The sequence below is a fragment of the Budorcas taxicolor genome, chromosome 10, assembly GCF_023091745.1.
Source record: "Budorcas taxicolor isolate Tak-1 chromosome 10, Takin1.1, whole genome shotgun sequence".
In the NCBI taxonomy this organism is placed as follows: Eukaryota; Metazoa; Chordata; class Mammalia; order Artiodactyla; family Bovidae; genus Budorcas; species Budorcas taxicolor.
This window is the reverse complement of record NC_068919.1, coordinates 8,137,355-8,153,234: the sequence shown is the minus strand read 5'-3', so window position 1 is coordinate 8,153,234 and position 15,880 is coordinate 8,137,355. Positions and strand designations below refer to the sequence as shown.

Sequence of the window (15,880 nt, the reverse complement as noted above, 5' to 3'; positions counted from 1 at the left end):
AGCAGCGGGCCGACGATTTCGTGAGAGCCTGTCTGCGGAGCGCGTCTTTCGGACCGCAAAGGGAAACGGGTCCCCTCAAAAGGCCCTTTCTGGGAAAGTTTGCCCGCAGCCCCTTCTCCTCCCAGATGTGGGGGTGTGTTCTGCACCCTGGGGCTGATAAACTGCTGTTGAGACTTACTTGTCGGGTTTCTAAGCTTTTTAAAAAGCTATTCCTCGAGGAGAGCCCTGAAACCTAAACCCGCCAAGACCATCTGGTTCTTCCTGTGTCCCCTCATCGTTCTCAGCGCACAGCGCCCGGTTGTACACAGACGTTGCTCGGTAAATTACTGAATAACCTAACTAAACAATGCTGTTAAAAATGCTTATTCAGGAAACACTCTTGTCACGCCCAGTGATAAGTCTATTGACTTGGAGCTGTAAGTTAACTCCTTCTCCGAGAGAGGTAATGGGGGTCAGCCCCAAGTAAAGTCAGAGGTGGAGGTGAGAGCATGAAACAGTAAAGTAGGTAGACTCTGGTTTTGGGGGTAGATGCTCGGGAACAGGGGCTTTCCTGAGGCTCGAAGAAGCCTCCTTCCTCTTGACCTTTGCCGCGGGCGGAGTTCCTCACGCTGGCTCCCGGCATCCTGACTCTTAGATGGGCAGTGGCCAGTTTGAATACTCCCTTCATGACGTCAAATCCCAAAGTGTCCTCCATGGAAATCATTAAGGCCAACCTCGCCTTCAGTTATCAGCTCTACTTCTAGGAACCAGGAGTGGCTGAGGCTGAACTGGAAAAGAACCTGAGTCGGACTTTCAAAAGCTTCTTCAGATCAAGCGATGAGACTTTCATCACCGTGAGCAGAGTCTGTGAAATGGGAGGACTCCTTGTGAACACCCCAGAGGAGCCCACCCTCAGCAAGATGGTCACTGAGGAGGACATCCAGTTCTATGTGCAGGAGTTCAAGAAGTCTGGTTTCAGGGGGCCTCTAAACTGGTACCGGAACATGGACTGGGAGTGGGGCTGCAAAGGCTCAGGGAGAAAGATCCTGATTCTAGCCCTGATGGTCACCGCAGAGAAGGACTTTGTGCTCACTCCTGAGCTGTCCAAGCATATGGAGGACTGGATTCTCCACCTGAAAAGGGGACACATTAAGGATTGTGGACACTGGACACAGATGGAGAAGCCCACCGAGTTGAATCGGATCCTCATTGAGTGGCTGGAGACTGATGTCTGGGACCTGCCAGTGGTCTCAAAGCTTTAGGGTGCGATGTGTCAGCTGCCAGCAGGTGTCCTGACCTCTCCACCTGCCGGGGCACTGCTCTGGTACCCACATGAAGCTTTACATGTGTCTCTCACAACCAGCAGCATCATTCAGAAGGGGTTTGCAGCCAAGAATTATTTTCTTCCAATGAAATGAGTCAAGTTTGACCTAATTTTAGATACAGAAAAAATCACATGTGATTAATTCTCTGGGTACAAAGGCATCAATTTGTCTCTAAGGATGGTTAGTGTTCTGTGGGGTTCAGAATGAGATGATCAGGGGGTGATTTCTCTTTAACGGATCGATTCACTGTTTTGATGATGCAGAATCAGCAATTGAGAAGCTTTTCAGCAGAGATGAGAGCTCCTTTATTCAATAAAGCAAAGGCAATGATTAAAAAAAAAATGCTTATTCAGTTCTCCAAGGAAAATATATCCTAGAGTAGATGTAAACCATAAAAATTGCATGCTTCTCCACTCTATCGACATACTATTTTTCAGCATCCCTCCCTAAGATGCCATTTGGTTTTAAAAAGTCATTTTAAGTACCACAAGCAAGAAAAAAAAATGCTGCCAGTTAAACTGTGACATACCTTCGCTTGTAAGAAACACCTCAATTTCAGGACTGTTTAAACACGAAGAGAACATCTCAGAATCAATGGTGGTGGTTTAGTCGCTAAGCCCAACCCTTGCAATCCCATGGACGGTAAGCCATCAGGCTCCTCTGTCTACGGGATTTCCCAGGCAAGCATACTGGAGTGGGTTGTTATTTCCTTCTTCAGGAGATCTTCCTGACCCAGGGATTGTACCTGAGTCTCCTACATGGCAGGAGGATTCTTTACTGACTGAGCCCCCAAAATCAATGAAATACAGTGTTAAATATAAAATCAACACGTGCAGCCAAATATAACAGTTCAAGGGTATAAAATGAAAAGTATCTTCAGCCTTCCCTTCTAAGAACCACATCTGGATGATGGCCACTGTTCAAAGTTTCTGTCCATTACTCAAGAAACTGTAATCACATACAAGTATATATGTATGTGAAAGTGAAAGTCTGCTCAGCTGTGTCCGACTCTTTGTGACCCCATGGACTCCATGGAATTCTCCAGGCCAGAACACTGCAGTGGGTAGCCTTTCCCTTCTCCAGGGGATCTTCCCAACCCAGGGATCGAACCCAGGTCTCCCACATTGCAGGTGGATTCTTTACCAGCTGAGCCACAGGGGAAGCCCGTGTATATATGTATAGCCTTGAAAATGAAATAACTCTCTCAGCACAATTTTAAATTTTATCTGTTTCATTGGTGGAAAATGATTCTTAACCATCTTCTAAAACTGTCAAGTTTAAAATAACTTTTTCTCTCTTTTTTCCCCCCTTAGTTATTAGAGCAGAGCCTGGTAGGCTATAGTCCGTAGGGTGGCACAGAGTCAGACGTGGCTGAAATGGCTTAGCGCATTAGGACAGAATGTACCTCTAGTGACAAAAGAGCTTCAGCAATAATGAAATGCTTAAGTTCTTTGTGAGTGTCAACTGAAATATCTTTTAGGGTGGGACTGAAATACACCGAGCAAAGAAGAGTGGAACAGAATGAGCTATTTCCTCCTCACTTGAGTATTTTCTAAAGATTGTGGATTGCTAATTGAGCAGCCACCAAAAATTGAGCTTGCCTTCAAAAACTTGCCTTCAGAAAAAGTGGTTTTGACTTATAGCACACACAAGTGCAGGCTCCTGGACCCCATCCAAGGCCTGTGAAATCAGATTCTACATTTTTACAAGGACCCTCATGTGATGGGTAGTATCTGAGGGGTTCCAGACCAAAGTTTTCAGTAACAACATTCCAAGACATGAAGATCCCCTGAAGGAGGGCATGGCGATCCACTCCAGGATTCTTACATGGAGACTCCGATGGACAGAGGAGCCTGGTGGGCTACAGTCCATGGGGCTGCAAAGAGTCAGGCACGACTGAAGCAACCAAACATGCCTGCATGCACATTCTAAGACAGGGTTCTCAAACACCTGGATCGGAATCACCCGGCAGGCTTGTTAAACCCCCTCCCCCCATGGTTAAGTTCCATTTCTAGATTCGCTGGGTCTGGGAAACAGACTGAAAATTTACATTTTTAACCAGATCCCAGGTGATGCTGAGGCTGCTGGGGACACACCTGAAAACAACTGCTTTGAGAGAGAGAAAAAGAATTGAACAGGATTCCAAATGGTTTTTGTATTACTTTCTTGAAATGATATGATGTTTCAAGCATAGAAAACTACAGAACCTAATACCCATGGCATTTACATATACAGTATTAAGATTTTTTTCTCTACACTTTTCTGAGTCCATTCTTTTTCTCTGCTCAGAAGAGTAACTTTCTCATCCAAGTTATTGCACTTATAGTATAGTTGTGTTTCCCCTCAAAATTTTGTTTTCAGTATAGCTCTGTATGTTTTAAATATTTACACAGAGTAACATATTTTAAGAATATTTTTGCAGTTTGTGTTTTTTTGAAATTTACCTATATGATACATGTATATTTAATTTTTTAAACCTATAGCATTTTCTTATATTATATACCACATTTTATTCTTCTAAAGCCATCTATTTTATTTATAGTTTTGACCTCACTTTCATTCCTTATATAATGTATTTTTGCTTTTTTTCCCTTTAATGGAAATGACCAGTTTTTTTTAAATGCCCGTCTTGTTTTGTTGCTTTGATTGTTTATTTTTTGTGTCCTTAATTTTCACACAGGCTTTAAAAATTTCCTTCTTTCGACTTCCTTTGGATTTACTCTTAATTATCCTAACTTTTTGAACCGTTTAGCTTAATTTTCACTTCTCCCTGCATTTTGTAAGTTTTGGTATGCATCTCAGGTATAAATATGTATAAACATATGCATCTCAGGTATAAATATGTATAAACATATGCACCGCAGGTATAAATATTTTGTCCACTTCATTTTACCTTCTTCAATCTGTAAGTTATTAGAAGTTTTGATTAATTTCCAATTTTGTATTATGGTCTGTTGGTGATATGCTGTTTTCTCTACAAAAATTCATGTATTTGTGTGCTCTTTAGAGCTTCTTGCAAAACGTATCGATCTCTCTACTTCATTTGTTCCCTGTTACCCATACCAAAATATTTTTGTTGCCAGTTTTAGAGCAAATACATGCAGCTTCCCCGGATCATCAAATTAACCTAACCAGAGGTGGCTACCCAGCATGTTAATATTCCCCAGAAATGAAATCTCATTTGCAGCATTACGCGCATCACTCACAACCACTTTATAGTGGTTCCCAGTTTCATTTTCTTTGAATTTGTCTGGCACTAAAATGAGTCACTAGCTGCCCTCTCATAGTGTTTTTGGTATTTAATAGTGTGTTTAAAACAAACATGCTATACAAATGGTGAAAGTTTTAAGCCCAAGATCCCATGAAAGCAGTTTTATTTAAACCCATTAGATGACCTACCTGCTTCAGCTATTCCACTTATCCCTCCTCTGTCTGAAGCCCTCTAGGGACAACACTATATCCCGAGAACTTGCCTTAGTAATTTCCTTTTGGAAGCTAATGGTGATGATATCCAGGCTTCTATGGTGTAAGATCAAATTGTATTCAAATTAGATATTCGATTCTCCAGGTGTTGTGCAGATATCCATACATTTGTTTTTTAAGCAAATAGTCGATCTGTAATCAAGGAGTCCTATTTCCGTCTTTTGTTGACACAAACCTCCATTGGTATTTGGGGTTTAGAAGTAAAGTTAATCATTTCTAGCGGGTCAACAAGGCGTTTCCACTAATTACACCATGGACAGAATGGTAGCCTATCCTAGTGGTTTGGGGCACTAGGACAAGGTCAAATTCAGTATTTATTCAAAAGAAATATCAGAAACTTGTTCCAAGTTATATAAGGTGAACTCAATATCTTTCACTTCTCATATCTGTTCATTTCCCTTCTGAATTAGTGAGGATTCTCTGGAGAAACAGAATCAATAGGATATATGGAGATAAATGTGTAACAGGAGATTTCTTATTGGAACTGGCTCATATGGTTATGGAAACCAAGAAGTCCCACTGTGATCTGCAGTCTGTAAGCTGGTAACCAGGAAAGCAGTGGTATAATTCAATGAGTCCAAAGGCCTGAGAACCAAGGGAAGTGATGGTGTAGTTTCCAGCCTGAGACCTGGGGGGCTGCTGGTGTTAAGTCTCAGAGTCTGAAGGCTTGAGAACCAGGAGCTCTGGTGTCCAGGGCAGAAGACAGATGTTTCAGCTCAAGAAGACAAAGAGGAAAAAATAAATAAATAAAGATAATTTCCTCTTCCTGCACCTTTTTGTTCCTTTTGGGCTCTTAACAGATTGGATGATGCTTGTCCACACTTGTGAGGGTGATTTTTATTTATTTGGCTTTGCTGATTCTTAGTTGTGGCATGTGGGGTCTTTAGTTGTGGCACGTGGGGTATAGTCCCCCAGCTAGGAATCACACCTGGGTTCTCTGCATTGGGAATGTGGAGTCTTAGCCACTGGCCCACCAAGAAAGTCCCACGGAAAATATCTTTACTCAGTTTGCAGATTCAAATGCTTACCTACTTTGGAAATACCCTTACAGATATAGTCAGAAATAATACCCTACTAGCTATCTGGGCATCCTTTTGCCAGGACAAGTTGACACAAAATTAACCATCACACCCTCCAATGTATTTTAGCTAAGAGATTTTACACTCTAAGGAAATGACAGTGAGGCAACCTAGAGAATCTGTATGAGCTATTTTATTTGGAGAGTGCATATTCACTGTTAAAATGAGATAACCAGTAACCATTCATACTGTTGGGGCCACTGCGGGGAGGGAAGAGGAATTCCACCTTGAAGACTGTCAGCCATCGTAAGGCAGGATGGGAACTGGGCTTGAACCCTGTTAGCCATCCTTAAAGAAAAACCAGGAATCCCCCTCCTCACAGGTGGCAAACAAAGATTGGAGGTAAAGGTCAGGTTGTCTCAGATTAAGGACAGTGCCTGCACCTGCATGCTGTAATTGTTAATTGTTCCCCACCTGCATGTTGTAAAACTAATTACTAACATGTAACCAGTCACGTAGCTGAGGATATAAAACCGAGTCCTCCGAGATCACTTGTTGGGAGCTGTTAGCGTAATAAACCGTACTCCACTGTCTCGAGTGTCCTCCGAGGAGTGTTTGCGACTCTGGATTCTACAACAATACAAGTGCCAAGAGCCATCCTGGGGCACCTGAGAGGGGTGGGGATCTGTCTCCTTCTCAGCCCCATGGCAGGATCCAGTGCTGGGTGTCCCTGCCACGTACAAGGCCCTGCCAAGGCTCTGAGAACCGGGGCCTGGAACAGTCTCTGTCCGCTGGAGCTTACAGGGTGACTTAGAAGGCTCTGTCTTAACCTGTTACTAAATCCTGGTTTCAGTAACAGAGGCAATGGAGGTTTTACAAAGTTGATCGGCACTTAGACCACCCGATACACACCAGAATCTCTCAAAATAGAGACAACTTTCACCATTCAGAGTTTTGTGGTTTGCCTCTTGGAATGTTGAGGAGTACCACAAACTCCTACTTGACCACAGCCTGAGCTGTAAAAACTACATCGTGAATAACACCTCCAGTTAGTGCCTGACCACACACAGATACGCCAACATGTATCTTGCAACATAAGGGAGATGTGCGTTAAAAAATCAAAATTGAGTAAACTTGAAGATCTGATCGGCTTTATTCCGAGATTCAAGAATCAGACAGCAGCTCCTGTAGCAACTAGAGGGGAACTCCAGGAGGTTCTTATAGGCTGGAGGAGGGTGGGACAAGGAAAAGAGCAAAAGAAAAGAGGATTTCAAGCCAGGCCATCTTCTGGGGGAAGGGAACTGCAGGGGTCTTAACCATGCAGATTAGCTGAACAGTCTTGATCCAAAAGTTAAGATTGACTGTTTTATGTGTCACATTTCTGGGCAGGGTTAAAACTGCCGTCAAGTCTTGCTTTGCTGTAATGGGAGCAGGGAGAAAAAAATAAATTCATTTGGGGTTTGTCTTTTTTTTTTTTTTAAACATATGTCACGTCAGACAATGTTTTCACTGATTTGGTCTCTTTCTTTATCACAAACCTCCAGAATATTACAGCATGCAACAGCTTTCCCTCTTGTGGAGTTCACTAGAGCACATTCTTTGAGAGTAGCTAGAAGCCTGTGACGTCCTTTCTAAGTTCTAGGTGCTGAAGAGTGGAGCTCAGGGCTTCTCTGGTGGCTCAGTGGTAAAGAATCCTCCCGCCAATGCAGGAGATGGGTTCAGTCCCTGACCCACGAAGATCCCACATGCCTCAGAGCGTAAGCCATAGGCCACAACTATTGAGCCTGTGCTCTATAGCCCAGCGAACTGCAACTTCTGAAGCCTGAGCACCCCAGAGGTGATGCTCTGCAACAAAAGAAGCCTGCACCCTGCACTGCAACTAGAGGAAAAAAACCAAAAACAAACCCCTGCAGCAACGAAGACCCAGCACAGCCAAAAATAAATTTAAAAAGTTTTTTTTTTTTTAATTTAAAAGTTCGGGGGACGCATGGTCCCTCTCAGCATTTCAGACCAAAAACGATTTGTTAACAGTGGAACCGTGATCAAACATACATCAAGATACAGGAGTCAGCTATGTAAAAATGAAGTTAAGTGTTTCAATTGCTATGTGTCTTTAAAGCAAAACCAGTGGTTTCTTTCTTCTTCCTAGGAGTAAGGAAAGCTTTGAGCCCTGGGGAGGAAGCTCGGGAAGGGTAGCAGAACAGGCCGCTCTAAACAGGTCTCTTTGACATAATCTTATATTGAGAAACTGCAGACACAGGAGAAGCTCTGAGAGCAGAGAGGAAGTTCTCTGTAAAGGAAATTGTAAGGGAAATTCACACTAGAAAGGGGGCTTGCCAGGAAGAGTGCTATTACCAAAGATAACTTTTCCCAGTCTTATCTGCAGGGCCTATGTTTCCTCTTCTCACCTTCCGGAGAATTGCCCCCACTCCCAGCTTCCTCACATCTTTATCTTAGTTGAAGATAGTGTCTAAGGTGGTGTGTGTGTGTGTGTTAGTTGCTCAGTCATGTCCGACTCTTTGTGATCCCGTGGACTGTAGCCCGCCAGGCTCCTCTGTCCATGGAATTCTCCAGGCAAGAATACTGGAGTGGGTTGCCATTCTCTTCTCCAGGGCATATTCCCGACCGAGGGATCAAAACTGGTCTCCTAAATTGCAGGCAGATTCTTTACCGTTTGAGCTAAGATGGTAGCTTGAGCCATTTGGGGGATTTTTATGTAGTTTTCCTGAGTATCTCCCATGTTAATCAACTATTTGTTTTTCTCTTGTTAATCATTTAGCACAGGGAGTCTCAGGAAAGAACTCAAAGGGTATAGGGAAAATGATTTTCTCTCCCCTACACTGCCCAAGAGTCCTAGTGGCTCAGGGTAGTAGGGAACAACTGTGCCCTGACATGGGGGTGGTTCAGTCCTCCTGAGAAAGGTGCAAGCCTTGGCTCCAGGAGTCTTTGCACCCATGCCTCCACTGGCTCCCTGTCCTCCTTACCTGCTTCCTTCTCGGGGCCACTCATTCATTCATGTCCCTTTAAGATCTCAAACAAGTAGCAATTGGTAACATCTTTAACATGACCTCATCCTGTGGGCCAAGAGAAAACATTCACAGCTTTCCTTGGGGGTGTTGCCATGATACAAAGATCTTCATCCATACAAATAATACTCAAGCATGTCACTCAGTACTGAAATAAGTTAAGACAAGTCCCTTTTTGAGACACTGCTAAAGGTTGGGTTTTATTTCTAAACATCTTCCCCTAATTTTGGCTCCTCTTGTACATTTCCACTTAAAGTCTTTCCTAGAGGATGAAGAAGGAAGTTTAACTTACCACCTGCCTCCTACAGGTTCCTGTTCCTCACCTAATGCTAGTTGGAGGAGACAGGATTTAGTCTCAAGGTGAAGTTAACTGTATGTTTAATGATTGCTCTGATAGAAGTCTGTAATAAAGGTCATTCATTAAAAAACCCACATCTACAAACTGTTGAGACAACATTGTTTCAAGGTATTTACCTCAGTCAAAAAATCTGTATAACCTGAAACCATTGTTAAAGTAGCAGATTCTACTTTTTTAAATTTGAATTTTCCAAATTCTTTCTTACCTTCAAGTTCGTTTGTGCCAAACCTGTGCGTGTGTGCTCAGTCGCGTCCAACTCTTTGTGACCCCATGGACTGTAGCCTGCCAGGCTCTTGTGTGCGTGGGATTTTCCAGGCAAGAATACTGGAGTGGGTTGCCATTTCCTTCTCCAGGGGCTCTTCCCCATCCGGGGATCGAAACTGTCTCTTGTGTTCCCTGCACCAGCGGGTGGATTCTTTACCACTGGGGCCATCTGGGAAGCTTATGCCAAATGAGCACAGGCTAACCCAGTTTCTCAGCATTTGGTAATCCCCATGGAACATAAAGCCTGTTGAATGAATGAATGAACAGAATACAAAGTGTCAGGGGTACTCTGGTCAGGGGTAGCCTGAGAGTCTGGATTACTGCTGTGGTAGAGGCGGCGGGTTCATCGCCAGCTATCACTGCTCCCGTTTCTTTACAACTAGACCTGCGGGTTGTCACTGGGCACATGGCTGCTGAGTTACAGTTACAGACCTTACTGCCCAGCCTCTCCTGAAGCTAGTTGTGGCTGTGTGTCTAAGTCTTGGCCAATGGAAGTAAGCAGAAACAACACATGGAACTTGGAACAAAAGGACTTGCCCTGGACCTCTATCCCTGAATCAGTGTCAAGGACAGAGCCCAGTGCCAGCCTGTGTCCCTGTAACTTTGAGGACTGCTCGCTTACCACCGAGAAAACAGACTCCCACCTTGTCTCCGTCACAGGGTTTGGAACTTGTGCTCACAGCAGCCACTCTTGAAAGGGAGTAGAATATGTATCTCTGGTAGAAGGAGTACTTCAAGCTGGCTAGTTTTGAAAAACAGCAGATATAGGAGAAGCTCTGGAAACCAAGCAGTTACCCTTTTGTGAAAGACATTTACAAGGGAAATCTCCCGATTACCTCCCATAACTGCTTCCCTCCCCCATTGTCTTTTGTCTTTAGCTGGAAATTTCAGGGGGTGGCTTGGGCTATTTGGGGGAGTTACTCATTTTACCTGTGTGTCTCACATGTATGTAGGATGTATAGGAGTTATTAAACTTCTCTTTTTCTCCTGTTAATCTTTTATTATGGGGGGGTGTGGTCCTCAGCCAAGACCCTGAAGGATAGACGGAAAATTATTTTTTTCTCCCTATAAACTGTATCCTACATAGTACAGGTATAGGTGTATTACAGTTGACCCTTTAACCAATGTGGGGGTTAAAAGCCTCACTCACCCACCCTCCACGCAGTCAAAAATCTGAGCATAACTTTTGACTCCCCTAAAACTCAACTACTAATAGCCTACTGTTGACCTGAAGTCTAAACAATAACATGGGTGCACGCTCAGTAGTGTCTGACTCTTTATGACCCCATGGACTCCCCCAGGCTCCTCCATTCATGGGATTTTCCAGGCAAGAATACTGGAGTCGTTTGCCATTTCCTTCTCCAGGGGATCTTCCTGACCCAGGGATTGAACCTGTGTCTCTTGGGTCTCCTGCATTGGCAGATGGATTCTTTACCACTGTGCCACCTGGGAAGCCCCTTACCAATAATATAAACACTTGATTAACACGTATTGTTTATGTTATATGGATTATATACTATATTCTTATAATAAAGTAGCTAGAGAAAAGGTTGTTAAAATCATAAGGAAAAGACATTTACAGTACTGCACTGTATTTATCAATATTGAAAGTCTGTCATCTGTTATAAAATAATTTCTCAGTACCTATATTGTCTTATATGTTATAAAACACTGTAGATGTTATACAGCTTATTAACACTAGGTATCAAAACTAAAAAGATGTCAAAAAGAAATTCATATTTCGTTTAAATTGTCTATTGAAAAAATTCACATATAAGTGGCCCCACACAGATCAAACCTCAGGTTGTTTGAGGGTCAATGGTATTTCTTTTCCCCAAAGGCCCCACCAAGAAGCTTCTCCTACCCACTAAATGATCTGGATTTATTCAGACAAAAGGCAAATTAATGTAATTCAGTAACATTTATTTTACATAAAGCAATTTTTCAAAGAATACATTTAAAAACCATCCAGATACTGATCTTATTGCATTACAAAAACTTGAGAGGCACAATGGAAATATTCAAATAGATTGTGAGGGGTGGAAATGGGGGCCTTCGATCGCTGTTCATGGTATTCCTTAGTCACTTAAAGGCTCTGGGCCCAAGAGTCTTTACCATGAGGCAGTAGTGCACTTCATTGAGTAGGAATAAATCACATAAAATATATACCTTTGTACAGAAAGTGTAATTGTACTGTCACTTTCAATTACTTATAAAACTCATTTTGAATTGCACAGAAGTTCTCTTTAAAATCGATAACTCCCAGGAGGCAGGGCTTAGAACCAAGTTATCTGTCTAAATAATTCATTACAAATAATTCAGCTTCCATTTCTCCACAGATCAAAACAACAACAAAAAATCTATGAAGAGGTACATTATTCAAATGGGACAATTAAAATTTTTATCATAGGAAAATAGGTTTACACATTTGTCCCTAGTCAGCTAAAATTATCTCCCTACTTTAAAACAAATCCCAGAATGTCCAAAGATTTAAATCAGAGTGCCCACACCACAGCACAACGTGGCAGTGTTTACAGGAATTCATTTTGTGTCTCATTCTACTGCAGTATCAGATTACCAGAAAGGCACATGGGTACATTCTTCAGAACAGTTTTGGTCTTGAAAAAAAAAAAAAAATCACACGTGTATAAGCAGTGATCTCAATCATGTTTAGAAACAAAAATACTAAACAGATTCATTTCCTAATCCATGTGATACAGAATCCAGGAGATTTCTGCAGGCACTTCACTTCCCGTAGAATTTCTTGTTCAGCAGGTATATGAGAAGGTTTACATTCACTTTAACTTTATCAAACATTTTCATCACAGCTACGCCTTCATACTGCATCTGAAGTAAATCCTGCAATTGCAAGGGACACCGATCACAGCTTCAACTTGACGTTTCCCACATTTAAAACACATTCTAGAGGAATTTGTTGACAAAAATAAGATTCAGTTGATCTAAGGACCTCAGCAGGGATTCTTATACTTCGGTGTGCATGGGAATCAGCTGCTTTATTAATGAAACACAGGCCAGTTAACACAGATTGCTGGGCCCCACCCCCAGGAACCTCTGATTCTGGAGCTCTGGGGGAGGGCCCAAGAATTGGCATTTTAACAAGTTCCCAAGGAGTGATGATACTGTTGGTTTGGGTGCTATAGTTTGAGAATCACTCATCTCAATGAAAGAAAACAGATTTTTAGAACTGATAAGGACTGTATAAGAGAAAACCATTACCATTAACATTAGATATATAATTAAAAGCTTAATTTTAATTGAAAAACTCAAGACACAGATGTGACAGCAAGATGAGCCAGTGTTTTCTAAAGTGAGAGTCAGACAATTCACTGAGGAGCAAAAAAGAATATTAGAAACTCCTCTTTATTTTTTTCCCTTCATTCCTTAAGCATTCACATTTTCTGTGTATTTTATAAAATAAATTTTGAGTAAAGCGCCAAGTGCATGTATACTTTATAAATAAATATGTAGAAATGGGGAGAAATGATCTATTTATTGATGAAAATTGTGAGACTGACATTTGGAGACCAACGGACAAAGCAATTCCTCCTGATCTAGACAGACTACTTGGGTTCCTGTATATTCTGTTCCTCATCCTCAAGTAAGGTTATCTCTCTGTGTTTCATCACTGCTGTATAAACAAAGAAAAATTAATAAAATTTCCTTCATTTATAAATTGATCATTGGCTCACACCAGTCACACCCATGAGACTAAGCAGCAACATTTTATAATAACACAGGACAGGGGCCCTTCCCAAACAGAAGATATCATTCCTGAACTGCCCTAGGCTCATACCCAGGTCTTGTTTTCCTGCTTCTAGTTCTGAAAACGTCTTGCTTCTTAATGATAATACCTTGTGTCTACAATGAGCACGGCCACCTGCAGAAGTTGGAATCGTCTTTGAGAGAACGTGGGCTCTTGCCAGCTTCCTGCTCCACTTTCTCAATTAGCTCCAATTGCACTCAACTAAAACCACTCCATTATTTAGAAATGCTTCTGGGATGGAAATGCCACAGGGAAGTGAAGTTCTTTGATCAAGAATGCTTTTGCCTATTAAACAGGGGTGGAGGTTCACTTTTCCTTTGGGACAGGCATCATCTGTTAAAGTCTTGTGGAAAAGAACGAAACCAACATGGTTCAGTTGAGAAGGAATCATGTACAGAGGGAAATTAGCTGGGCCCCTCCATGCGGGGAGTGGAGGAACTCGGATTGAACTCGTTGTTCAAGACCAGATTTTAGTCTTAGCTCCACTATTTGCTAGAAGATTGCAACAACATATAACCTTGCTGAAGTTCTGTTTTCTTGTGCATAAAGTGGGGGTTGACACTGCCAACTCCACAGGTGTGTTCCTGGGTAGATGAGATCAAGGAGTCTGCAAACCCTTTGTAAGCCACTCTTGTCTGGTCAGGATCAACTGGAATCCTGTGAGACAGGCAGTGGAGCAGAGCGATGCAGGGTTTGGACTCCAGGGGCCCCTTCCATAGCATGCTTTCTGAACCTCAGTTCTTCATCTGGGAAAAGAAGAATGCCAAGGCTGCAGCCCTCCATAAACACCAGCCATTATCTGTATAAGCAGAACCCCTTCATGTAAGTCATGCCTTCCTGTTATGTACATGGCCTCAGGATATAATCTTTATGAACCAAGGAAAGACTGGGTTGAAGAAAATCTAGACACATAGAGTTAGAAGGAATCTCCCTTTGTCCTTTTAGAAACGAAGTCCTTGACTCACACTAAGGACCTGCCCAGCATATTTCTCTTTCGTAAAATTCACTTCGTCCTAGAACTGTCTAAAAGCCATATGTGACAAGATGTCTGACTTTATGTCTGACAATCATTTTATACAGGGCTGGCTCTATGGGCATTCGATCTGCACACAGTCCCCTGATTAGACAAAGGGCCTTGCACTTAATGTTCTGCTGTTACCATCTTGAAATTCTCACCAATTTTGAGTAAGGAGCTCTGCATTTTCATTTTTCATTGAGCCCTGAAAATTACATAACTGGTCCTGACGATATACATGAATGACTGAAAAAATCTGGAGCATATTAGCCATCTACAGATAGCTCAGGAGTAACATTTGACAACTGTATGTCTAAGTGAAGGGCGTGAACAGCTAATCCTACTATGGAACTTTAACAAAGGAGCAAGTGAAGCTGGATGTTTGCACCCATGTTAAAAGGAAGTCCTGTGAAATTCCCAAGGCCTCTCTAAACAGGTGTCTCCTGGTCATTGGTGATTCATCTGTTCACTAGATGTTGATTGGCCTTGGGTCATTTCCTTCTTGACAATCCATGATATATCTTTGCTTCAGAGAAGAATCACTAACCAAAGCACATCACTGCATTCTTTTCTCTTCCTCAATTTATCTAAATGTTCCATGGAGTGAGTCAAGACGTTCAGTTTAATTTTTAAACAGATACATTTAGTGACCTTTAAAATACATTAGAAATCTATTTACTTAAGTATACTTTTCAAAATTACATAATATCTTCAATTTTCTCCAATTTACTCCATTATCTCAGTGTCTTTATCAAACCATTTAGCTTTTTTTTTTTTTTTTCTTTCTTTTGTTCTTTAAGCTTACAACGAATGCCAGACAGAAAAGAAGGGCCCTGGTATTTCACCCCATGGCTTAGGGGTGGGGGTATGACTTCCTTGATCTCAGCCACAGGTCAGGCAGGCAGTGAGCCTAGAACTTACACCATTCCCAGTGGTTTATCATGATGATTCATGTAGATGCATGCAGAATACCTGGGAACCACTTTACAAGTAGTTTGGGGCCCAAGTAAATAGGGGTTATTTCCATTTAAAACCTCATACAAAAGAGAAAACTCAACTACATCTCTAAACTGATCTAAAGATCTCTAAGGATCTAAACTGATCCTGTGCTAAGCATTAAGAAGTTGGAGTACCTAAGTGTTTGCTGCAAACACCCTCCACTTTCTTCTTTTTTTCTTTCGGTGGCACAAACTTTTTTCTCAGTTTCTATTCAAGCATATTTGTCTTAAATGTGATTCTTATTTTAAAAAATAGCAATAATTCGGACTGCAAACCTCACTTTTCTATTTATAGCCATCTGTTTTGCACAATGTTTTTCTTGCTTGTGATCCCAAAGAATTAACAAAGAAATTTAAGAAACTGATGTAAAAATAATTCTAGGAAGGAGAAAGAAAAGGAGAAATGAGATCCAGAAAGTTTCAACCCTGGGTATATGTTATCTTAGAAATGCAATTTCCTAAGAAAAAGAAAGTTTCCAGCCTTTAATCAATAGCTCTGAATACTGTTGTGTATATTATTCTTTTCTCTAAGTTTCAAAATGAAAACATGGCTTAGAAAAACTCAGTGCTATGGTTTACCATTTAAAAGCAGTTTAAGTTCCAATAATTTGAAGAACCATAGCTTTTAA

General features: G+C 41.7%; 1 protein-coding gene across 1 annotated transcript in view; it reads right to left on the bottom strand.

Annotated features, from left to right (window-relative positions):
- Positions 1–12,199: 12,199 nt before the first annotated feature.
- IQGAP2 (IQ motif containing GTPase activating protein 2) overlaps positions 12,200–15,880 on the bottom strand; it is a 258,660-nt gene continuing 254,979 nt past the window's right edge. The window contains exon 35 of the mRNA XM_052646137.1: positions 12,200–12,313. Within this exon, the coding sequence (XP_052502097.1) occupies positions 12,200–12,313 (114 nt within the window). The remainder of the gene's footprint in view (positions 12,314–15,880) is intronic.